Source organism: Pseudopipra pipra, chromosome W (assembly GCF_036250125.1).
Source record: "Pseudopipra pipra isolate bDixPip1 chromosome W, bDixPip1.hap1, whole genome shotgun sequence".
NCBI classification, from domain to species: Eukaryota; Metazoa; Chordata; class Aves; order Passeriformes; family Pipridae; genus Pseudopipra; species Pseudopipra pipra.
The window spans coordinates 7,488,785-7,513,319 of record NC_087580.1 but is presented as its reverse complement, the minus strand read 5'-3'; the positions used below and the strand labels follow the sequence as shown (position 1 = coordinate 7,513,319).

At 56.4% G+C, this 24,535-nt stretch overlaps 1 protein-coding gene across 1 annotated transcript in view; it reads right to left on the bottom strand.

The window, feature by feature from the left end:
- Window positions 1-165: 165 nt before the first annotated feature.
- The window catches only part of LOC135406453 (tenascin-X-like), a 35,746-nt gene continuing 11,376 nt past the window's right edge, over window positions 166-24,535 (bottom strand). Inside the window, 24 exon segments of the mRNA XM_064640827.1 lie at window positions 166-358; window positions 802-998; window positions 1,416-1,577; window positions 1,982-2,078; window positions 2,547-2,698; window positions 3,028-3,160; window positions 3,695-3,819; window positions 4,829-5,179; window positions 5,905-6,258; window positions 7,249-7,599; window positions 8,371-8,721; window positions 9,484-9,837; window positions 10,598-10,948; window positions 11,735-12,088; window positions 13,091-13,444; window positions 14,485-14,832; window positions 15,814-15,880; window positions 15,882-16,171; window positions 16,913-17,263; window positions 18,022-18,378; window positions 19,452-19,808; window positions 21,557-21,913; window positions 22,635-22,991; window positions 23,706-24,062. Coding sequence (XP_064496897.1) covers window positions 278-358; window positions 802-998; window positions 1,416-1,577; window positions 1,982-2,078; window positions 2,547-2,698; window positions 3,028-3,160; window positions 3,695-3,819; window positions 4,829-5,179; window positions 5,905-6,258; window positions 7,249-7,599; window positions 8,371-8,721; window positions 9,484-9,837; window positions 10,598-10,948; window positions 11,735-12,088; window positions 13,091-13,444; window positions 14,485-14,832; window positions 15,814-15,880; window positions 15,882-16,171; window positions 16,913-17,263; window positions 18,022-18,378; window positions 19,452-19,808; window positions 21,557-21,913; window positions 22,635-22,991; window positions 23,706-24,062 — 6,608 coding nt within the window. The 3' untranslated portion in view covers window positions 166-277.

Here is a 24,535-nt window from a genome sequence, read left to right as displayed (position 1 = left end):
GTGGGGGGTTGAGTCCAGCATTTCAATGGATAGAGAGACCAGACTTGAACCCCTGGGTGCCCCCTGCCCCCACTCCCAGCCTGACCCTTGCTCCCCCTGGATGCCAGGATCACCGCGGGACAGGAGGGTCACCGTCAGCTTTTATTAACCCTCAATGAAAGTTTCACCGTCGACCCCCCACCCTCTCCCCAAGTCCCACCTGGGGCCCCCCAGCACCCAGGGAGGCCCCCTTGCCCCCCTAAACTCCCCCCACACACAGGGGGCTGCCCCAGCCCCCTCAGTCACGTTGCGGCCGCAGCTTCATCTCGGTGAAGGGGATGGAGACGTTGAAGCCTTTCCAGGGGAACCAGTGGATGCCCTGTGGGGAGGGGGGGTCAGGACCTCCAGAGACCCCCACAGAACCCCACAGACCATATTGACCCCTACAGGTTCCATAGACCCTGTGGATCCCTTTAGAACCCCCTAGACCCTATAGAATCCCCACAGACCCTATAGACACCTCTAGATCCCCACAGGCCCTGTAGTACCCAACAGAGACTTAAAAACCCCCATAAACCCTGTAGACTCCTATAGACCCCCACAAACCCTTATAGATAGATCCCTATAGACCACCACGGGTTGCCATAGACCCCACAGACCCTAGAGACCCCCAGAGATGCCTACAGACTCCCACAGAGCCCTGTAGGCCTTGACCGTCTAGACCCTCACAGACTCCCACAGAATGCCCACAGACCCCTATAGACCCCAGGGATTCCCCCCCCCATGCCCCCAAATCTCCCCGTACGCCCCAGCCCCCTGTACCTGGTGGTCCCGGGTGGCCCCGTAGCGCCCGTTCAGGTTGGCATAGTGGCAGTTCCGGTACCACCAGGCCCCTCCATAGGCCACAGCACAGTGGGGAGGCCGGGGGTGCCCCGGGGGCTCTCGGGGGCCCCGAGGGTCCCGGGGGTCCCGGTCCCGTGTCGAGAAGGGGCTGCCCGAGTGGTAGGAGAGGGCGTCCCCTGCAGGAGGGGGTGTCAGCACCCCCAGGGACCCCAAAACCCCACAGAGAACCCCCCCCCAGGGACCCCTTGGAACACCAAAACTTGTCAGGGATCAAAACCCACCAGGCACCCCTAAAAGCCCCAGCAAAAATCCACCAGGGACCCCCAAAACCCGTCAGGGACCCCGAGGAATCCCGAATCCCATCAGGGACGCAAAAAATCCACCAGGGACCCCCAAAACCCATCAGGGACCCCGAGGAACCCCAAATCCCATCAGGGACACAAAAATTCCACCAGGGACCCCCAAAACATCCAGGAACACCAAAACATCCCAGAGACCCACCAAAGCCCAGCAGGGACCCCCCCAAACCCCAGCAGGGACCCCCCGAAAGCCCACCAGGGATCCCCCAAACCCACGGCCCCCCCGCCCCGCACCGGCGGTGCCGCTGAAGGTCCCGACTCGGAGCCGATATCGCTCCTCGGCGCCGCCGACGGCGAAGTCGCGATAGTGCGCGAAGGCGGAGTCGCGAGGGGTCCGCAGGTCCACGCGCAGCTCCGTGGGGGTCCCGGCCGTCAGCGCGTGCAGCGCTTCGTTCCCTGCGCCCCAAAACCGTCCGGCACCCCCCGAACCCCTGGGGACCCCCCGAATTCCTCCCCCAGATCCCCCCCTCCATTCTCAAGTCAGCACCTCATTCTCCGTGCCCCGAAGACCATCCAAGACACCCCCTCAACTCCTGGGGACCACCCGGACCACCCTTAGATCCCCCGAGTCCTCCCTGGACACCCCGCAGCTGCTGGAGCCCACCCGAGTTCCCCCTGTGCCCCCTCAGGTGCTGGGTCTCCTCAAAGTCTTCCCCCCACATCCCGGGGTGCCCCTGTGGGTTGCTTTCTTCCGTGTCCCCTGGAATTTCCGGGTCCCCTCAAAGCCCCCCCGGACCCTCAAACCCTCCCAGGCCTCACCAAACCCCCCCAGGACCCCCCAGACCCCTGCCCCCCCTCACCGAGCCAGAACTCGCCACTGATGTTGCCGAAGCCGCGGGCGTACGACTCCCACCCCCGCCAGAAATCGGTGCCCCCGTCCTGGCGGCGCTGGAACACCTGGGGGGGGGGTGGTCAGGGGCACCCCAAAATCCACCCAGGGGCCCCCAGTTCCACCCCAGACCCCCCAGTGGCACTAGTAATACTCTTGTAAGTGACTCTTGTAATACTCCCCAGAAACCCCTGGAGAAGCTTCCCAGCCCCTCCCAGTGCCCCCTAGTCTCTCTTCCTGTGTCCCCCAGTTCCTCACCAAAACCTCTCAGTCCCCTCCCACTGCCCTCCAAGCCCCCCTAATCCTGCTTCAGAACTCTCTGTTGTCCCCGAGGACCCTGATTTCCTCCCATAAACATCCGTGAAGCGCTCTATGGAAGACCCCCCAGCCCCTTTCCAGTGCCCCTGTGCTCCTCTGTCACCCCCAAACGCCCCCATTGCCCCCAAAGACCCTCATTGCTCCCACAGAACTCCCTACATCCCCCCCCCCAGCCCCCTGTAGAAGTCTCCCAGTCCCTCCCGGTGCCCCAGTCCCACCAGCCAGCCGCCGCCGTCCGTCTCCATGTCACAGAAGACCCTGAGGGGCCGGGCCGGGTCCCCTCCGAGGAACACGAGGGTCTCCCGCGAGGGGCCCGGCCCATTCCGCTGCTCCTCGGCACAGTCCCGGGGGTGGGGGTGCGGGAGAGGGGCTGGGGGGCACGGGGGGGTCCCTCAGGCACCACAGGGGCTTCTGGGGACACAGGGGTGCGGGTGCCCCCTCCCCAGAAGGACCCAGACCCTCCCTGCCCAATAAACACCTCCCCACCGGGGACCCAGTGTTCCAGGTGCCCTCCCCAGAGATCCACTTCCCCCTCCCAAGGGACACAACCCCCCCCAATAAAGTACCCAGCTACCCCTTCAATGAACCCCCCACCCCGGGCATCCATTTGACCCCGCAAAGACCCAGAGCCCCCAAAAGGACCCAGGGGTCCAGGTGCCCCCCCAGGGAGCCTCCCCATCCCCCCATGCCCCCACTCACGGGTGTCAAAGGTGGCCTCGAGGGGAGCGGTTTGGGCGTCCCCTCCCCGGCCCCACAGCTGCACCCCATAATGTCCCGCCGGCTCAAGCCCCCACAGCTGCTGCGACGTGGCCTCAGGAGGCAACTGCAGGGTCTGGGGGGCACAGAGGGGGATTGGGGTTCCAGGGGTGTATTGGAGGCCCGCAGGGGGGTTACTAAGGTGCCCAAAGGGTTATTGGTGTCCCCCGGGGGGTGTAATGGGGTTCCCCAGGGTATTGAGGTGCCCAAAGGGGGCTAAAAGGGAACCCCTGAGGTGTTATTGGGATCGCCTAGTGTTGTACTGAGATCACCAGGAGTGTTACTGGGATCCTGCAAGGCATTATTTGGGTTCTCAGGGAGGCATTGGGGTCCCCACGGGGTTATTGGGGTCCTCCAAGGGATACTGGGGTCTCCTGAGGTCATGTTGGGGTCCCCCAAGGGGTTATTGAGAGGGCCACAGCAGTGTCCCACAGGGGTTTTGGGGGTCAGGGGGACCAGTACCTGCTGGGGCCCCCCGGGGGGTTCCTGGGGATTTTTGGGGTGCCCCTGAGGGGTCTCCTGGGGATTTTGGGGGGGGGGGCCTGTTACCTGGTGGGGTCCCCCTGGGAGGTCCCTGAGGGAGGTTGGGGTGCTTGGGGGGGTCCATTACCTGCTGGGGCCCCCCGGGGGGGCCATACACCAGCTCGTAGCCATCGGGGGGGATGAGGGGGGGGTCCCAGTGCAGTTGGGCACTGCGGGGCCACACGGAGCCCACCCAGAGGGTCCCCGGGGCACCTGTGGGGGGGCGAACTGCTGACACCCCAAAACCTTCATGGCCCCACCCCACCCACACACTGCACTCCAGTAGAGAGGCCCCAGTGCCCCTCAGTTTCCCTCAGGCCCCAGTTCCCCCAGTTCCATCAAGTCCCCTCTTCCCTCCAGTTTCCCACACCCCTCAGTTGTCCCAAGTCTCCACATCTTCTCCCAGTCTCTCCCAGTGCTGCATTCCCCTTAATCTCCAGTCCCCCCCAGTCCCTTGTTCCCCCCAGTTCCCCTCAGTCCCCCCAGGTCTCCTTTTTGCTCCAGGTCCCCCCTGTACTCCAGTTCTCCCAGTCTCCCCCAGCCCTCTGGTTCCCCCTACCCCCCAGATCCACCCAGTTTCTCCCAGCCCCCCAATTCTCCCCAGTATCCAGTTTCCTCCAGTCTCCCCAGTCTCCAGCTCCACTTTAGTCCCCAATTCCCCCAGCCTGTTTGCCCCAGCTCCCCCCGGTACCCAGTTTTCCCAGTTCCCCCTAGTCCCCAGTTCCCACCAGTTCCCCCACTCCTCAGTTCACACCAGTTCTCCACAGCTCCCAGTCTTTCCGAGGCACCAGTTCCTCTCCCATTCCCCCTGAATCCCCAGTTCCCCCAAGTCCCCCAGTTCCCATCAGTTTCCCCCAGGCCCCAGTTCTACCCAGTTCCCGCCAGCCCCCCAGGGCCCAGAACCCCCAGTTCCTTCCAGCTGTCCCCAGTTTGCCCAATCCCCAATTGCCCCCAGTCCCTCCAAGTGCTGTGCTCCCCTCAGTCTCCAGTATTCTCCAGTCCCTGGTTGCCCCCGGTTGCCCCCAGTTGCCCCCAGTTGCCCCCAGTTGCCCCTACATCACCCAGTTGCCAGTCCTCCCCAGTGCCCTGGATCCTCCCAGTTGCCCCCAGTTCTCTGGTTCCCTCCAGTACAGCCCAGCCCCGTAGGTCCTCCAGGCTACCCCTGGGCCCCACTCCAGCACCGCTCCCTGAGAGGCCCGGGGGGGGACCTGCAGCCCCTCACTTGTGGCGACATCAGTGGAGACACGATCGATCCTCTTCCCACCCCGCAGCCCGTAGAGGTGGAAGCGGTACCGGTGGGATGGGGACAGCCCCATCACCTTCACCGAGCGGGACCCGCCATCGATGGGCAGGGCCTGGGGCTGGCCCTGGGCATCCCGGTACTGCAGCGTGAAGGAGTCAAAGGGGCCCTCGGGGACACTCCATTGCAGCCCCACAGAGCTGGGGGTGATGCTGGAGACCCTCAGCTCCCCCAGCACTGCCCGTGCTGGTAGGGCCTCAGATGGGGGAGGCTCAGTTTGGGGGTGCTCAGGTTGGGGCTCCTCTGAGGACAGGAGCGGCTCCTCTGGCTCGGCTGCAGGTGCAACAGAGGGGATGGTGATGGCCATGGCCATCCATGTGTCCATCAATGTGTCCATCCATCAATTACCCAGTTATCCATCATTCATCATCCATTCAGCCATGTCTTCCTCCATCCAGAAACAACCATCCATCCATCCATCCATCCTATCTACCACCCAACACTCAACCCAACTCCCCACCTAATCCCACATCCATATCTCTGGCTCTTCCTCCTCACATCCCCCAAGGCCTCCACCCCTGCCATCCCATAACCCATGGAAATTCTTCCACACATAAGAAATCGTAATATGGCCACCAGGAATCCTCTGTCCATCTCAGCTGCCCCACCTCAATCCAACTGCTCATCCACCCATCCAGCTTCTTCCATCCATCTGGGCAGGGACCCACTCACCATCCAGTCTGGAATCCATTCAGCCATTCAGTTCTTGATCCGTCATGGATGGATGATGATGATGATGATGATGATGATGGAAGCTGATGATGACGGATGAATGATGATGATAATGGATGGTGGAAAATAATGATGATGGATGACAGATGATGAAGATGATGGTGGATGATGGAGGATGTTGGTCAATAGGGGGTGGAAGGGTCGATGGTTGACTGGATGGTGCCAGGGTCAGTGGTGGCTCAATGCCCGGTTGGGATGGGATGGGGATGGGAACCCTTGATCCCTCCATCACTTGATTCATCCATCCCTCTGACCTTCCCCCTCACCTGTGATGGCCTCATTGGAGACGTGGTCGATCCTCTTCCCACCCTGCAGCCCGTAGAGGTGGAAGCGGTACCGGCGGGATGGGGACAGCCCCGGCACCGTCACCGAGCGGGACCCGCCATCGATGGGCAGGGCCTGGGGCTGGCCCTGGGCATCCCGGTACTGCAGCATGAAGGAGTCAAAGGGGCCCTTGGGGACGCTCCACTGCAGCCCCACAGAGCTGGGGGTGACGCTGGAGACCCTCAGCTCGCCCAGCACTGCCCGTGCTGGGAGGTCCTCAGTTTGTTGGTGTTCATGTTCGTGGTCCTCAGCTGGGGAGTCCTCAGTTGGGGGAGCCTCTGAGGGCAAGGCTGGTGCTGTGCAGAGATGGGACAAGGCAAGACGTGGAGATCCACCACCTGCCTGACCTTTGTTTCCATCCATCATCTGTCCAGCCACAGGCAGCCCCCATGTCTTGTCCTTCCACTCTCACCCCCCTGCCTCACTCATCCAGGGCACAAATCAGCCACAGACTCATCCCAACCTGCACTCATCCAAAAACATGTCCACCCATCCATCCATTGACCCATCCATTTCATCCATCTCACCCTGGAGATCCACATCCACCCACCCACCCATCTATCTATTCTCCAAGCACACATCACTCCATCCCTCTCCTTCTTCCATTGTTCCATCCATCCTTTCTGCCTTTTGTTATTCTGTTCATCCCATCTGTCCATCCATCCATCAATCACCCATCCATCTGGCCACCCATTGACCAAACCTGAGAGCCCCATTCCACCCATCCACCCATCCAATCCAGGAGCCCCGATCTGTTCTCCATCCATCTTACTTCCCTCCCTACATCCCCTCTCCATGATCCTTCTCCCTCACACCAGCCAATGGATCCATGAACCCCAGGATCCACTTAGGCTCCAAACACACATTAAGTCATTAAATGTCCAATTAGTCACCTGACCACCCACCCATCCATCCCTGCTTCCAGTCATCCATCCGTCTATCCATCCATCCATGCATCCACACTTCCATCCATTATACATTCATCACTCCATCCCAAATCTCTTTCTACTGTTCCATCAATCTGTCCTTCCTCTTGTATTTCTGACCACCCCTTTTCTTTATCCTACCACCATTCACCCATCATTTGGAGATTTATCGAACCATCATTCACCCATCATCACCCTCAACCATCACCCCCTTCATCTCTCCATCCAATCCTTCACCCATCTTCCATCTCTCCAAGCCTTCGTCCCACTCTCCATCCCTCTCATAAACGCTACACGCATCCATCCCTCCATCCATCCATCGATCATTTCACCCTAAATCCCGCTGACCTTCCCCCTCACCTGTGACAGCCTCAGTGGAGACACGATCGATCCTCTTCCCAGCCCGCAGGCCATAGAGGTGGAAGCGGTACCGGCGGGATGGGGACAGCCCCGGCACCGTCACCGAGCGGGACCCGCCATTGATGGGCAGGGCCTGGGGCTGGTCCTGGGCATCCCGGTACTGCAGCATGAAGGAGTCAAAGGGGCCCTCGGGGACACTCCACTGCAGCCCCACGGTGCTGGGGGTGATGCTGGAGACCCTCAGCTCCCCCAGCACTGCCCGTGCCGGGGGGGCCTCAGGTGGAGGAGGTTCAGTTTGGGGGTGCTCAGGTCGGGGCTCCTCTGAGGACAGGAGCGGCTCCTCTGGCTCAGCTGTGGTTGTGACAGAGGGGATGGTGATGGTTGTGGCCATCCATGTGCCCATCAATGTGTCCATCCATCATTTACCCAACTATCTATCATTCATCATCCATTCAGCCATGTCTTCCTCCATCCATAAACAACCATCATTTACCCAACTATCTATCATTCATCATCCATTCAGCCATGTCTTCCTCCATCCATAAACAACCATCCATCTATCCATCCTTCCATCCATCCATCCAGTCTAGCACCAAGCATGCAACCCAACTCCCCACCTAATCCCACATCCATATTTCTGGCTATTTTTGCCCGCATTCCCCCCAGACCTCCATCTCTATTATCCCTATTTTCCATGGACAATCTTCCATGCATAAGGACATTCATACGGTCACCTGGAACCCTTCATCCATCCCAGGCGCCCCACATCCACCCAACCACTCATCCATCCATTAAATTTCTTTCGTCCATCTGGGCAGGAACACGCCCATCATCCAATGCGGAATCAGTTCAGCCAGTCGGTTCTTGATCCATCATGGATGGATGATGATGGAAGGTGAACGATGATGATGATGGTTGATGATGATTATGATGATGAGGAATGATGAAGATGGTGGATGATGGCAGGTCTTCGACAGTAGGTTGGTGGAAAGGTCAATGGTTGATTGGATAGTATCGAGGTCAGTGGGTGCGTGACAATGAGTGGGGATGAGATGGGGATGGGATGAGACGGATGATCCCTCCATCACTTGAACAATTCATCTCTCTCATTTTCCCCCTCACCTGTGACAGCCTCAGTGGAGACGTGGTCGATCCTCTTCCCACCCCGCAGGCCATAGAGGTGGAAGCGGTACCGGCGGGATGGGGACAGCCCCATCACCTTCACCGAGCGGGACCCGCCATGGATGGGCAGGGCCTGGGGCTGGCCCTGGGCATCCCGGTACTGCAGCGTGAAGGAGTCAAAGGGGCCCTTGGGGACACTCCACTGCAGCCCCACGGAGCTGGGGGTGATGGTGGAGACCCTCAGCTCCCCCAGCACTGCCTGTGCTGGTAGGGCCTCAGATGGGGGAGGCTCAGTTTGGGGGTGCTCAGGTTGGGGCTCCTCTGAGGACAGGAGCGGCTCCTCTGGCTTGGCTGCAGGTGCAACAGAGGGGATGGTGATGGCCGTGGCCATCCATGTGTCCATCAATGTGTCCATCCATCAATTACCCAGTTATCCATCATTCATCATCCATTCAGCCATGTCTTCCTCCATCCAGAAACAACCATCCATCCATCCATCCATCCTATCTGCCACCCAACACTCAACCCAACTCCCCACCTAATCCCACATCCATATCTCTGGCTCTTCCTCCTCACATCCCCCCAGGCCTCCACCCCTGCCATCCCATTACCCATGGAAATTCTTCCACACATAAGAAATCATGTAATGCCACCAGGAACACTCCATCCATCCTAGCTTCCTCACATCCATCCAAATATGCATCCATCCATCCAGCTTCTTCCATCCATCTGGGCAGTAACCCACCCACCATTCTGTCTGGAATCCATTCAGCCATTCAGTTCTTGACACATCATGGATGGGCGATGATGATGATGATGATGATGATTACAAATGGAAGATGGATGATGGATGAAGAGGGATGATAATGATTATGTTGATGGATGATGAAGGAGAATAATGCTGATGGATGATGATTATTATGGTGACGGGGAATAATGAAGATGATGGTGGATGAGGGCAGGTGTTTGTCATTAGGTGGTTGAAAGGTCAATGGTTGATTGGATGGTACTGAGATCACTGGGTTCTCGATGGTGGGTGGGAATGAGATGGGATGGGTTTCCCATGATCCCTCCATGGCTTGATCAATCCATCCCTCTCACTTTCCCCCTTACCTGTGACGATATCAGTGGAGACACGGTCGATCCTCTTCCCTCCCCGCAGCCCGTAGAGGTGGAAGCGGTACCGGCGGGATGGGGACAGCCCCAGCACCGTCACCGAGTGGGACCCGCCATCGATGGGCAGGGCCTGGGGCTGGCCCTGGGCATCCCGGTACTGCAGCGTGAAGGAGTCAAAGGGGCCCTCGGGGACACTCCACTGCAGCCCCACAGAGCTGGGGGTGATGCTGGAGACCCTCAGCTCTCCCAGCACTGCCCGTGCTGGGGGGGCCTCAGTTTGTTCATGTTCATGTTCGTGGTCCTCAGCTGGGGAGTCCTCAGTTGGGGGAGCCTCCGAGAGTGAGGCTGGTGCTGTGCAGAGATGGGACAAGGCAGGACATGGAGATAACCACCTGCCTGTCCTTTTGTCCAACTGTCATCTGATCAGCCACACACAGGCCCCCTGTCTGTTCTTCTATCTTCAACCCCACTCCCCTGCTTCACTCATCCAGGGCACAAACCAGCCATAGACTCATCTCAACCTGCACCCATCCATAAACATGTCCACCCCTCCATGAACGTGTCCACCCATCCATCCATTGACCCATCCATCTCATCCCTCCAACCCATGAGACCCCTATCCATCCACACACCCAACTATCTATCCGTTCTCCAACCACCCATCCATCGCTCCATCCCACACTTTCTTCCATTGTTCCATCCATACTTCCTTCCTCTTGTTATTTTGTTCATCCCATCCATCCATTCATCCGTCCATCCATCCACCAATCACCCATCCACACAGCCACCCATTGACCCATTCCAGGAACCCCACTACCCATCCACCCATCCAATTCAGGATTTCCCATCCATTCTCCATCCATCTTACTTCCCACCCCACAGGACCCATCCCCTCTCCATGACCTTTCTCCCTTACACCCATTCATTGATCCATGAAGTTTAGGATCCACTTTGGGTCCAACCACACAATAAGTCATTAAATGTCCAGATAGTCACCTGAGCATCCACACATCCATTCCAGCTTCCATCCGTCCATCCATCCATCCATTCCCTGCTTCATCCCTCCATTCATCCATCTGCCCATCCTCAACTCTTTGACCTTCCCCCTCACCTGTGACAGCCTCAGTGGAGACACGATCGATCCTCTTCCCGCCCCGCAGGCCATAGAGGTGGAAGCGGTACTGGTGGGATGGGGACAGCCCCGGCACTGTCACCGAGCGGGACCTGCCATCGACGGGTAGGGCCTGGGGCTGGCCTTGGGCATCCCGGTACTGCAGCGTGAAGGAGTCAAAGGGGCCCTCGGGGACGCTCCACTGCAGCCCCACGGTACTGGGGGTGATGCTGGAGACCCTCAGCTCCCCCAGCACTGCCCGTGCTGGTAGGGCCTCAGATGGGGGAGGCTCAGTTTGGGGGTGCTCAGGTTGGGGCTCCTCTGAGGACAGGAGCGGCTCCTCTGGCTCGGCTGCATGTGCAATAGAGGGGATGGTGATGGCCATGGCCATCCATGTGTCCATCAATGTGTCCATCCATCAATTACCCAATTATCCATCATTCATCATCCATTCAGCCATGTCTTCCTCCATCCAAAAACAACCATCCATCCATCCATCCATCCATCCATCCATCCATCCATCCATCCATCCAATCTACCACCCAACACTCAACCCAACTCCCTACCTAATCCCACATCCATATGTCTGGATTTTCCTCCTCACATCCCCCCAGGCCTCCACCCCTGCCATCCCATTACCCATGGAAATTCTTCCACACATAAGAAATCGTAATATGGCCACCAGGAATCCTCTGTCCATCTCAGCTGCCCCACCTCAATCCAACTACTCATCCACCCATCCAGCTTCTTCCATCCATCTGGGCAGGAACCCACTCACCATCCAGTCTGGAATCCATTCAGCCATTCAGTTCTTGATACATCATGGATGGGCGATGATGATGATGTCAATTATGGATTGAAGGTGGATGATGGATGAAGATGGATGATGATGATTATGTTGATGGATGATGAATGAGAATAATGCTGATGGGTGAGGATCATTATGGTGATGGGGAATGATGAAGATGATGGTGGATGATGGCAGATGTTGGTCAACGGGTTGGTGGAAGGGTCGATGATTGATTGGATGGTACCAAGTTCAGTGGGTTCTCTGTGGTGGGTGGGAATGGCATTGGGATGGGATCCCATGATCCCTCCATGGCTTGATCAATCCATCCCTCTCACTTTCCCCCTCACCTGTGACGACATCAGTGGAGACACGGTCGATCCTCTTCCCTCCCCGCAGCCCGTAGAGGTGGAAGCGGTACCGGCGGGATGGGGACAGCCCCAGCACCGTCACCGAGCGGGACCCGCCATCGATGGGCAGGGCCTGGGGCTGGCCCTGGGCATCCCGGTACTGCAGCGTGAAGGAGTCAAAGGGGCCCTCGGGGACACTCCACTGCAGCCCCACAGAGCTGGGGGTGATGCTGGAGACCCTCAGTTCCCCCAGCACTGCCCGTGCTGGGGGGGCCTCAGTTTGTTGGTGTTCATGTTCGTGGTCCTCAGCTGGGGAGTCCTCAGTTGGGGGAGCCTCTGAGGGTGAGGCTGGTGCTGTGTGGAGATGGGACAAGGCAAGATGTGGAGATCTACCACACGCCTCTCCTTCTGTGCACCCATCCACTCTCCAGCCACATTCAGCCCCGAGTCTGTCCTTGCACAACCCTTTCACCCTTCCCCTCACTCACCCAGGGCACAAACCAGCCATGGGCTCATCCCAACCTGAAACCATCCATAAACATGTCCACCCATCCATCCATCGATCCATACATTTCATCCATCCCACCCACAAGACCCCCATCCATCCATCCATCCATCTATCCATTCTTCACCCACTCATCCATCACTCCATCCCCCCTTCTTGCATTTCTCCATCAGTCCTTTCTTCCTCTTGTTTTTCTGTCCATTCCATCCATCCATACACCCATCCAAGAAATCCATAAGGGCCTATGCATGCATCCATCCATCAATCAATCCATCATCCATCCACCCATCCCAAGAGCACCACATTCATCCATCCAATCCAGAAGCCCCCAGCCGTCCTCCATCCACCTCTCTTCCCACCCCACAGGACCCATTCCCTCTCCATGACCATTCTCCCTCACACCAGTTCATGGATCCATGAACTCCAGGATCTACTTAGGCTCCAAACACACATTAAGTCGGTAATGTCCAGTTAGTCACCTGACCATCCACCCTTCCATTCCTGCTTGCATCCATTCATCCATCCACCCATCCATCCCCATTTCCATCCATTATACATTCATCACTCTATCCCACATCTCTTTCTACTGTTCCATCAAACAGTCCTTCCTCTTGTATTTATGTCCATCCTTGCTCTTTGTCCTGCCACTCATCCACCAATCATCTGGGCATTCCTCCAACCATCATGAACCCATTATCCATCACCCTCTTGGTTCCTCCATCCCTCCATCCAATCCCTCACCCATCTTCCATCTCTCAAACCCTTTGTCCCAACCTCCATCCCTATCATCAACACTCCACGCATCCCTCCATCCACCCACCCACCCTCAACTCTCTAACCTTCCTCCTCACCTGTGACAGCCTCAGTGGAGACACGGTCGATCCTCTTCCCACCCCAAAGGCCATAGAGGTGGAAGCGGTACCGGTGGGATGGGGACAGCCCCGGCACCGTCACCGAGCGGGACCCGCCATCGATGGGCAGGGCCTGGGGCTGGCCCTGGGCATCCCGGTACTGCAGCGTGAAGGAGTCAAAGGGGCCCTCGGGGACACTCCACTGCAGCCCCACAGAGCTGGGGGTGATGCTGGAGACCCTCAGTTCCCCCAGCACTGCCCGTGCTGGGGGGGCCTCAGTTTGTTGGTGTTCATGTTCGTGGTCCTCAGCTGGGGAGTCCTCAGTTGGGGGAGCCTCCGAGAGTGAGGTTGGTGCTGTGCAGAGATGGGACAAGGCAGGACATGGAGATCAACCACCGGCCTGTCCTTTTGTCCAACTGTCATCTGTCCAGCCACACACAGGCCCCCTGTCTGTTCTTCCATCCTCAGCCCTCCCCCCTGCTTCACTCATCCAGGGCACAAACCAGCCATAGACTCATCTCAACCTGCACCCATCCATAAACATGTCCACCCCTCCATAAACGTGTTCACCCATCCATCCATTGACCCATCCATCTCATCCCTCCAACCCATGAGACCCCTGTCCATCCACACACCCAACTATCTATCCGTTCTCCAACCACTCATCCATTGCTCCATCCCACACTTTCTTCCATTGTTCCATCCATACTTCCTTCCTCTTGTTATTTTGTTCATCCCATCCATCCATTCATCCGTCCATCCATCCACCAATCACCCATCCACACAGCCACCCATTGACCCATTCCAGGAACCCCACTACCCATCCACCCATCCAATTCAGGATTTCCCATCCATTCTCCATCCATCTTACTTCCCACTCCACAGGACCCATCCCCTCTCCATGACCTTTCTCCCTTACACCCATTCATTGATCCATGAAGTTTAGGATCCACTTTGGGTCCAACCACACAATAAGTCATTAAATGTCCAGATAGTCACCTGAGCATCCACGCATCCATTCCTGCTTCCATCCATTCATCCATCCATCCACCCATTCATCCCTCCCCTCCCACTTCCATCCATTGTGTATCCATCACTCGATCCCACATCTCTTTCCACTGCTCCATAAATCTGTCCTTCCCCTTGTATTTATGTCCACCCCTGCTCTTTATCCTGCCACTCATCCACCCATCATCTGGACATTCATCCAACCATCATCCACCCATGATCCATCACCCTCTTGGTTCCTCCATCCCTCCATCCAATCCCTCAACCATCTTCCATCTCTCCAACCCTTCATCGCACTCTCTATCCCTTTCACTAATGCTACACACATCCATCATTCATCCATCCATCCACCCACCCACCCTCAACTCTTTGACCTTCCCCCTCACCTGTGACAGCCTCAGTGGAGACGTGGTCGATCCTCTTCCCACCCCGCAGGCCATAGAGGTGGAAGCGGTACCGGCGGGATGGGGACAGCCCCGGCACCGTCACCGAGCGGGACCCGCCATCGATGGGCAGGGCCTGGGGCTGGCCCTGGGCATCCCGGTACTGCAGCGTGAAGGAGTCAAAGGGGCCCTTGGGGACACTCCACTGCAGCCCCACAGAGCTGGGGGTGACACTGGAGACCCTCAGCTCGCCCAGCACTGCCCGTGCTGGGGGGGCCTCAGTTTGTTGGTGTTCATGTTCGTGGTCCTCAGCTGGGGAGTCCTCAGTTGGGGGAGCCTCCGAGAGTGAGGCTGTGTGGAGATAGGATAAGGCATGATGTGGAGATTCACCACCTGCCTGTCCTTCTGTCCATCCATCATCTCTCCGGCCATATTCAGTCCTCTGTCTGTCCTTCCATCTTCAACCCCACTCCCCTGCTTCACTCATCCAGGGCACAAACCAGCCATGGGCTCATCCCAATCTGCACTCATCCATAAACGTTCTCCACCCACCCATCCATCAACCAATCCATTTCATCTATCCTATCCAGGAGACCTCCAGCCAGCCAGCCACCCATCTATACATTCTCCACACATCCATTCATCACTCCATCTGACCTTCTTCCATTGCTTCATCCATCTTTCCTTCCTCTTGTTATTCTGTCCATCCATCATCCATCATCCCATCCAAAGAGCCACACATCCTTCTATCCAATCCAGGAGCTCCCATCCATTCTCCATCCATCTTACTTCCCACCCCACAGGACCCATCCCCTCTCCATGACCCTTCTCCCTCACACCCATTCATTGATCCATGAATTCCAGGATCCACTTAGGGTCCAACCACACATTAAGCCATTAATTCTCCAATTAGTCACTTGAGCACCCACCCATCCATCCCTGCTTCTAGTCATCCATCCATCCATCCATCCATCCATCACAACTTCCATCCATGATACATCCATTGCTCCATCCCACATCTCTTTGCACTGCTCCTCTGTCCTTCCCCTTGAATTTCTGACCACCAGAACTCTTTATCCTGTCACCCATCCACCCATCATCTGGACACTGATCGAACCATCATCCACCCATGATCCATCACCCTCTTGATCCCTCCATCCCCACCGCCAACTCATAACCAATCACCCATCTCGCCAACCTGTCATCCCACTCTCCATCCCTCCCACCAACACTCCATGTATCCATCCATCCATCCATCCATCCATCCTTCCCCAACCTAATCCCTCCATCCATCCACCCAACTACTCTCCACTCTCTGACCTTCCCCCTCACCTGTGATAGTTTCAGTGGAGACGTGATCGATCCTCTTCCCACCCCGCAGGCCATAGAGGTGGAAGCGGGTACCGGCGGGATGGGGACAGCCCCGGCACTGTCACCGAGCGGGACCCGCCATCGACGGGTAGGGCCTGGGGCTGGCCCTGGGCATCCCAGTACTGCAGCGTGAAGGAGTCAAAGGGGCCCTTGGGGACACTCCACTGCAGCCCCACGGAGCTGGGGGTGATGCTGGAAACCCTCAGCTCCCCCAGCACTGCCCGTGCTGGTAGGGCCTCATATGGGGGAGGCTCAGTTTGGGGGTGCTCAGGTTGGGGCTCCTCTGAGGACAGGAGCGGCTCCTCTGGCTCGGCTGCAGGTGCAACAGAGGGGATGGTGATGGCCATGGCCATCCATGTGTCCATCAATGTGTCCATCCATCAATTACCCAGTTATCCATCATTCATCATCCATTCAGCCATGTCTTCCTCCATCCAGAAACAACCATCCATCCATCCATCCATCCTATCTACCACCCAACACTCAACCCAACTCCCCACCTAATCCCACATCCATATCTCTGGCTCTTCCTCCTCACATCCCCCCAGGCCTCCACCCCTGCCATCACATAACCCATGGAAATTCTTCCACACATAAGAAATTGTAATATGGCCACCAGGAATCCTCCGTCCATCTCAACTGCCCCACCTCAATCCAACTACTCATCCATCCATCCAGCTTCTTCCATCCATCTGGGCAGGAACCCACCCATCATTCTGTCTGGAATCCATTCAGCCATTCAGTTCTTGATACATCATGGATACAGACGATGATGATGATGTCAATTATGGATTGAAGATGGATGATGGATGAAGATGGATGATGATGATTATGTTGATGGATGATGAATGAGAATAATGCTGATGGGTGAGGATCATTATGGTGAGGGGGAATGATGAAGATGATGGTGGATGATGACAGGTGTTGGTCAATAAGTGGCGGAAGGGTCGATGATTGATTGGATGGTACCAAGTTCAGTGGGTTCTCTGTGGTGGGTGGGAATGGCATTGGGATGGGATCCTATGATCCCCTCATGTCTTGATCAATCCATGCCTCTGACCTGTGGTGGCCTCAGTGGAGACGTGGTCGATCCTCTTCCCACCCTGCAGGCCATAGAGGTGGAAGCGGTACCGGCGGGATGGGGACAGCCCCGGCACCGTCACCGAGCGGGACCCGCCATCGATGGGCAGGGCCTGGGGCTGGCCCTGGGCATCCCGGTACTGCAGCGTGAAGGAGTCAAAGGGGCCCTCGGGGACGCTCCACTGCAGCCCCACGGTGCTGGGGGTGATGCTGGAGACCCTCAGTTCCCCCAGCACTGCCTGTGCTGGTAGGGCCTCAGATGGAGGAGGCTCAGTTTGGGGGTGCTCAGGTTGGGGCTCCTCTGAGGACAGGAGCGGCTCCTCTGGCTCGGCTGCAGGTGCAACAGAGGGGATGGTGATGGCCATGGCCATCCATGTGTCCGTCAATGTGTCCATCCATCAATTACCCAGTTATCCATCATTCATCATCCATTCAGCCATGTCTTCCTCCATCCAGAAACAACCATCCATCCATCCATCCATCCTATCTACCACCCAACACTCAACCCAACTCCCCACCTAATCCCACATCCATATCTCTGGCTCTTCCTCCTCACATCCCCCCAGGCCTCCACCCCTGCCATCCCATTACCCATGGAAATTCTTCCACACATAAGAAATTGTAATATGGCCACCAGGAATCCTCCGTCCATCTCAACTGCCCCACCTCAATCCAACTACTCATCCATCCATCCAGCTTCTTCCATCCATCTGGGCAGGAACCCACTCACCATCCAGTCTGGAATCCATTCAGCCATTCAGTTCTTGATACATCATGGATGGGCGATGATGATGATGTCAATTATGGATTAAAGGTGGATGATGGATGAAGATGGATGATGATGATTATGTTGATGGATGATGAATGAGAATAATGCTGATGGGTGAGGATCATTATGGTGATGGGGAATGATGAAGATGATGGTGGATGATGGCAGATGTTGGTCAACGGGTTGGTGGAAGGGTCGATGATTGATTGGATGGTACCAAGTTCAGTGGGTTCTCTGTGGTGGGTGGGAATGGCATTGGGATGGGATCCCATGATCCCTCCATGGCTTGATCAATCCATCCCTCTCACTTTCCCCCTCACCTGTGACGACATCAGTGGAGACACGGTCGATCCTCTTCCCTCCCCGCAGCCCGTAGAGGTGGAAGCGGTACCGGCGGGATGGGGACAGCCCCGTCACCGTCACCGAGCGGGACCCGCCATCGATGGGCAGGGCCTGGGGCTGGCCCTGGGCATCCCGGTACTGCAGCATGAAGGAGTCAAAGGGGCCCTTGGGGACACTCCACTGCAGCCCCGCGGTGCTGGGGGTGATGCTGGAGACCCTCAGCTCCCCCAGTACCACCCGCGCTGCGGGGGCCTCAGATGGGGAAGGCTCAGTTTGGGGATGCTCAGGTTGGAGCTCCTCTGGGGGCGGGAGCGGCTCCTCTGGCTCAGCTGTGGCTGTGACAGAGGGGGTGGTGATGGTGGTTGCCATCTGCTTGTCCATCCACCTGTCCATCCCACCATCCATCCATCCATCGAATCATGTTTCTTTCCATGCACTCTTTTCTTTCAACGGTTTTTTTAACCTCTCCCTCCAAAGGATTATCAAACCACCACCAAGTTGCTCCAACACACATCATCAATCCATAATCCATCCAGCATCCATTATTTTCCTTCTTTCAATCCTTGAATCCATTCCACCATCACTCTTCACTCCCTACCTCAACCCATACCCCCACACTGACCCCCTCCTTCTTTCAGGGCACAAGCCAACCATGGGCTCAGTCTCACATATGCCCGTCCAACCATGTGTCCATCTGTCATCCATCCATCCATCCAAAACACCCAGGAGACCCCCATCTGTCCATTCATCCATCACCCATCACCATCCATACCTCATCCATCATCCATCCCTCCATCAGTCCATCCATCCATCCCATCACCCATCCAACACCCAAGCCAACTCCCCACCCAGTCCCACAGCTATCTCTCCGGCTCTTTCTCCACAAATCCCTGCAGGCCTCCACCCCTACCATCCCCCATTTTCCATAGAAAATTTTCCATCCAAGAGGACATGTGTCAGGCTACTAGGAACCCTCCATCCATCCCAGCTGCCCCACATCCATCCAACCACTCATCCATCCATCCATGTTCTTCCATCCATCCACGTTCTTCCATCCATCTGGGCAGGAACCCACCCACCATCCAGTCTGGAATCCATTCAGCTGCTCCATTCTTGATTCATCATGGATGGATGATGATGAGGATGATGATGACGATGATGGAAGGTGATGATGATGGATGGATGATGATGATGGAAGGTGGATAATGATGATGATGGATGACAGATGATGAGATGATGGTGGATGATGGCGGGTGTTAGTCAATAGGTCGAAATAAGGGTCGATGGTTGATTGGATGGCGCAGGGGTTGGTGGGGGCTCAATGTCAGGTTGGGATAGGATGAGGTGGGATCCCTTGATCCCTCCATCACTTGGTACATCCATCCATTCCTGTCACTTTCCCCCTCACCTGTGGTAATGTCAATGGAGACGCGATCGATCCTCTTCCCGCCCCGCAGCCCGTAGAGGTGGAAGCGGTATCGGCGGGATGGGGACAGCCCCAGCACCGTCACCGAGCGGGACCCGCCATCGATGGGCAGGGCCTGGGGCTGGCCCTGGGCATCCCGGTACTGCAGCATGAAGGAGTCAAAGGGGCCCTTGGGGACACTCCACTGCAGCCCCACGGTGCTGGGGGTGATGCTGGAGACCCTCAGCTCCCCCAGCACCGGCCGCACCAGGGGGGCCTCAGATGGGGGAGGCTCAGTTTGGGAGTGCTCAGGCTGAGGTTCCTCTGAGGGTGGGAGTGACTCCTCTGGCTCAGCTGCAGCTGCAACAGAGAAGATGATGATGGTTGTGGTCATCCATGTGGCCATCCATCATTTAACCAACTATCATTCATCATCCATACATCCATGTCTCTCTCCATTCATAAACAACCATCCATCCATCCATCTATCCTATCTACCACTCAACCCAACTACCCACCTAATCTCACATCCATATCTCTGGCTCTTTGTCCTCACATCAGCACTGGCCTCCAACCCTGCCATCCCCGTTTCCCGTGAATAATCTTGTAGCATAAGAACATGCATACAGCCACCAGGAACCCTCCATCCATCCTAGCTTCTCCACATCCATCCAACAATTCATCCACCCATCCAGCTTCTTCCATCCATCTGGGTAGGAACCCACCCACCATCCTGTCCAGAATCCATTCAGCCATTCAGTTCTTGATCCATCATGGATACATGATGATGGATTCAAGATGGGTAATGGATGAAGATGGATGATGATGAGGATGTACGGTGAATGATGATGATGGAGGTTGATGAAGATGATAGCAGATGATAGCGGGTGTTGGTCAACAGGTTGGTGGAAGGGTCGATCTTTGATCGGATGATGCTGCGATCAGTGGATGCTCAATGGTGGGTGGAGATGTCATCGGGATGGGATCCCATGATCCCCTCATGTCTTGATCAATCCAGCCCTTCATTCCTCTCACTTTCCCCCTCACCTGTGATGTCAATGGAGACGTGATCGATCCTCTTCCCGCCCTGCAGCCCGTAGAGGTGGAAGCGGTACCGGTGGGATGGGGACAGCCCCGGCACCGTCACCGAGCGGGACCCGCCATCGATGGACAGGGTCTGGGGCTGGCCCTGGGCATCCCGGTACTGCAGCATGAAGGAGTCAAAGGGGCCCTCGGGGATGCTCCACTGCAGCCCCACGGAGCTGGAGGTGACACTGGAGACCCTCAGCTCTCCCAGCACCGCCTGTGCCGGTGAGGCCTCAGATGGGGAAGGCACAGTTTGGGTGTGCTCAGGTTGGGGCTCCTCTGGGGGTGGTGGTGGCTTCTCTTGCTCAGCTGTGGCTGTGACAGATGGGATAGGGATGGGTGTGGCCATCCAGGTGTCCGTCCATCACTCACCCAATTATCCATCATTTATCACCCATCCATCCATTTGCCAATCCATCCATAAACAGCCATTTGACCATTCATCCATCCATCCATCCATCCCATCTACCACCCAACACCCACCCAAAGCCTACACTCAGTCCCACATCTGTCTCTCCAGACCTTTCTCCCCACATCTTCCCAAGCTTCCAACACTCCCATCACCTATATCCCGTGGACGATCTTCCACACACCATGACATGCATTGGGCTGCCAGGAACTCTCCAGCCATCCCAGCTTCCCAAATCCATCCAAACACTCATCCATCCATTGAATTTCTTCCCTCCATCTGGGCAGGAACCCACCCACCATCCCGTCCAGAAACCATTTAATTCTTCCTCCATCAGGGATTGGCAGTGATGATGGAAGATGATGATGGTGATGGATTGTTATGACAGTGGATGGATGATGGAAGGTGATTGAGGAATGATGATGATGACAGGTGCTGGGTAATAATGATGGAGGGTAGATAATGATAATGATGGAGGGTAGATAATGACAATGATGGTGGATGACAGATTATGAAGATGATGATGGATAATGGCAGGTGGGGATGTCATCATGATAGGATCCCTTGATCCTTCCATCCTTTGATTCCTCCATCCTCTCATTTTCCCCCTCACCTGTGATGACATCAACGGAGACGTGGTCGATCTTCTTCCCACCCTGCAGCCCGTAGAGGTGGAAGCGGTATCGGTGGGATGGGGACAACCCCGGCACTGTCACCAAGCGGGACCCGCCATCGATGGGCAGGGCCTGGGGCTGGCCCTGGGCATCCCGGTACTGCAGCTTGAAGGAGTCAAAGGGGCCCTTGGGGACGCTCCACTGCAGCCCCACGGAGCTGGAGGTGACGCTGGAGACTCTCAGCTCCCCCAGCACTTCCCGTTTTGGGGGGACCTCATATGGGGGAGGCTCAGTTTGGGGGTGCTCAGGTTGGGGCTCCTCTGAGGGCAGGAGCATCTCCTCTTGCTCAACTGTGGCTGTGATGGAGAGGGGATGATCCTGGTCATGACCATCCGTGTCTCATCCACATGTCCATCCCTCATTTACCAAACTATCAATCATTTGTTATCCATCCATCCATGTTTCCATCAGCAATTTCCAAGCTATCAATCATTAAACATCCACTTATTCATCCACGTCTCCATCCATCCCTAAGCATCAATTCATCCATCCGTCCAATCAACCACCCAACACCAAACCCCACCCAATCCCACATTCATCACTCTGGTTCTTTCTCTCCACATGGCCCCAGGCCTCCCCCCTTACCATCCCCCACTTCCAATGGACAATCTTCTATTCACCAGGACATGCATCTGGCCACTAGGAACCCTCTAGCTGTCCCAGCTTCCCCACATCCATCCAACCATTCATCCACCCATTGGATTTCTTCCATCACTCTTGGCAGGAACGCACCCACCATTTAGTCCAGAATCCATCCAGAGTTCATCATCCATCATGATGGACGATGATGATAGTGGATGGACAATGATGATGAAGATGGATGATGATGATGATGAAGATGATGGTGGATAAGAGCAGGTGTTGGACAATAGGTCAGTGGAAGGGTTGATGGTTAATCGGATCATGCTGAGTCAGTGGATGCTCAATGGTGGGTAGGGACATCATTGGGATAGGATCCCATGATCCCCTCATGTCTTGATCAATCCAGCCCTCCATCCCGCTGACCTTCCTCCTCACCTGTGGTGACATCAGTGGAGACACGATCGATCCTCTTCCCACCCTGCAGGCCATAGAGGTGGAAGCGGTACCGGCGGGATGGGGACAGCCCCGGCACTGTCACCGAGCGGGACCCGCCATCGATGGGCAGGGCCTGGGGCTGGCCCTGGGCATCCCGGTACTGCAGCGTGAAGGAGTCAAAGGGGCCCTCGGGGACACTCCACTGCAGCCCCACGGTGCTGGGGGTGATGCTGGAGACCCTCAGCTCTCCCAGCACTGCCCGTGCCATGGGGGCCTCATATGGGGGAGGCTCAGTTTGGGGGTGCTCAGGTTGGGGCTCCTCTGAGGGCGGAAGTGGCTCCTCTGGTTCACCCGTGCCTGTAATGGAGAGTGGTTGGTGATGGGCATGGCCATCCATCTCTCCATCCATATGTCCTTTCATCATCCACTGAACTATCCATCATTCATCATCCATCCATCCATCTAGATGTCCATCCACTCATCAATCCATGTGCCAATCCATCCATAAATATCTATTCATCCATCCATCCCATCCATCATTCAACACCCAACCCAACTTTCCACCCAATGCAACCTCCATTTTTCTGGCTCTTTCCCCCCACATCCCTCCAGACCTCCACCTCAACACCAGACCTGCATCCCATTACCTATGGAAAATTTTCCATGCATAAGTACACGCATTGGGCCGCCAGGAACCCTCCAGTCATCCTGGCTTCCCCACATCCATCCAACTATTCATCTGCTCATCCACATTCTTCCATCCATCTGGGCAGGAACCCACCCACCATCCAGTCAGGAATCAGTTTAGACATTCAATTCTTCATCCATTATGATGGATGATGATGATAGTGGATGGACAATGATGATGACGATGGATAGAAGATGGATGATTGATGAAGATGATGGTGGAAAACAACAGGTGTTGGTCAATAGATAAGCGGAAGGGTTGAGGGTTGATCAGATGGTGCTGGGGTCAGTGGGTTCTCAGTGGTATGTGGGGATGGGATGGGGATTGGATCCCATCAACCTTCCATTCCTTGATCAATCCATCCCTCTGATCTCCCTCCTCACCTGTGGCAACATCAATGGAGACACGATCGATCCTCTTCCCGTGGCGCAGCCCGTAGAGGTGGAAGCGGTACCGGCGGGATGGGGACAGCCCTGACACCGTCACCGAGCAGGACCCGCCATCGATGGACAGGGCCTGGGGCTGGCCCTGGGCATCTCGGTACTGCAGCATGAAGGAGTCAAAGGGGCCCTCGGGGATGCTCCACTGCAGCCCCACGGAGCTGGGGGTGACGCTGGAAACCCTCAGCTCTCCCAGCACCGCCTGTGCCGGTGAGGCCTCAGATGGGGGAGGCACAGTTTGGGTGTGCTCAGGTTGGGGCTCCTCTGGGGGTGGTGGTGGCTTCTCTTGCTCAGCTGTGGCTGTGACAGATGGGATAGGGATGGGTGTGGCCATCTGCTTGTCCATCCATCATTCACCCAATTATCCATCATTTATCACCCATCTATCCATTTGCCAATCCATCCATAAACAGCCATTTGACCATTCATCCATCCATCCATCCATCCCATCTACCACCCAACACCCATCCAAAGCCTACACTCAGTCCCACATCTGTCTCTCCAGATCTTTCTCCCCACATCTTCCCAAGCTTCCAACACTCCCATCACCTATATCCCGTGGACGATCTTCCACACACCATGACATGCATTGGGCTGCCAGGAACTCTCCAGCCATCCCAGCTTCCCAAATCCATCCAAACACTCATCCACCCATCCACCTTCCACCATCCATCTGGGCAGGAACCCACCCACCATCCAGTCCGGAATCCATTCAGCCATTCAATTCTTCATCCATAATGGATGGGCAGTGATAAAGGAAGATGATGATGATG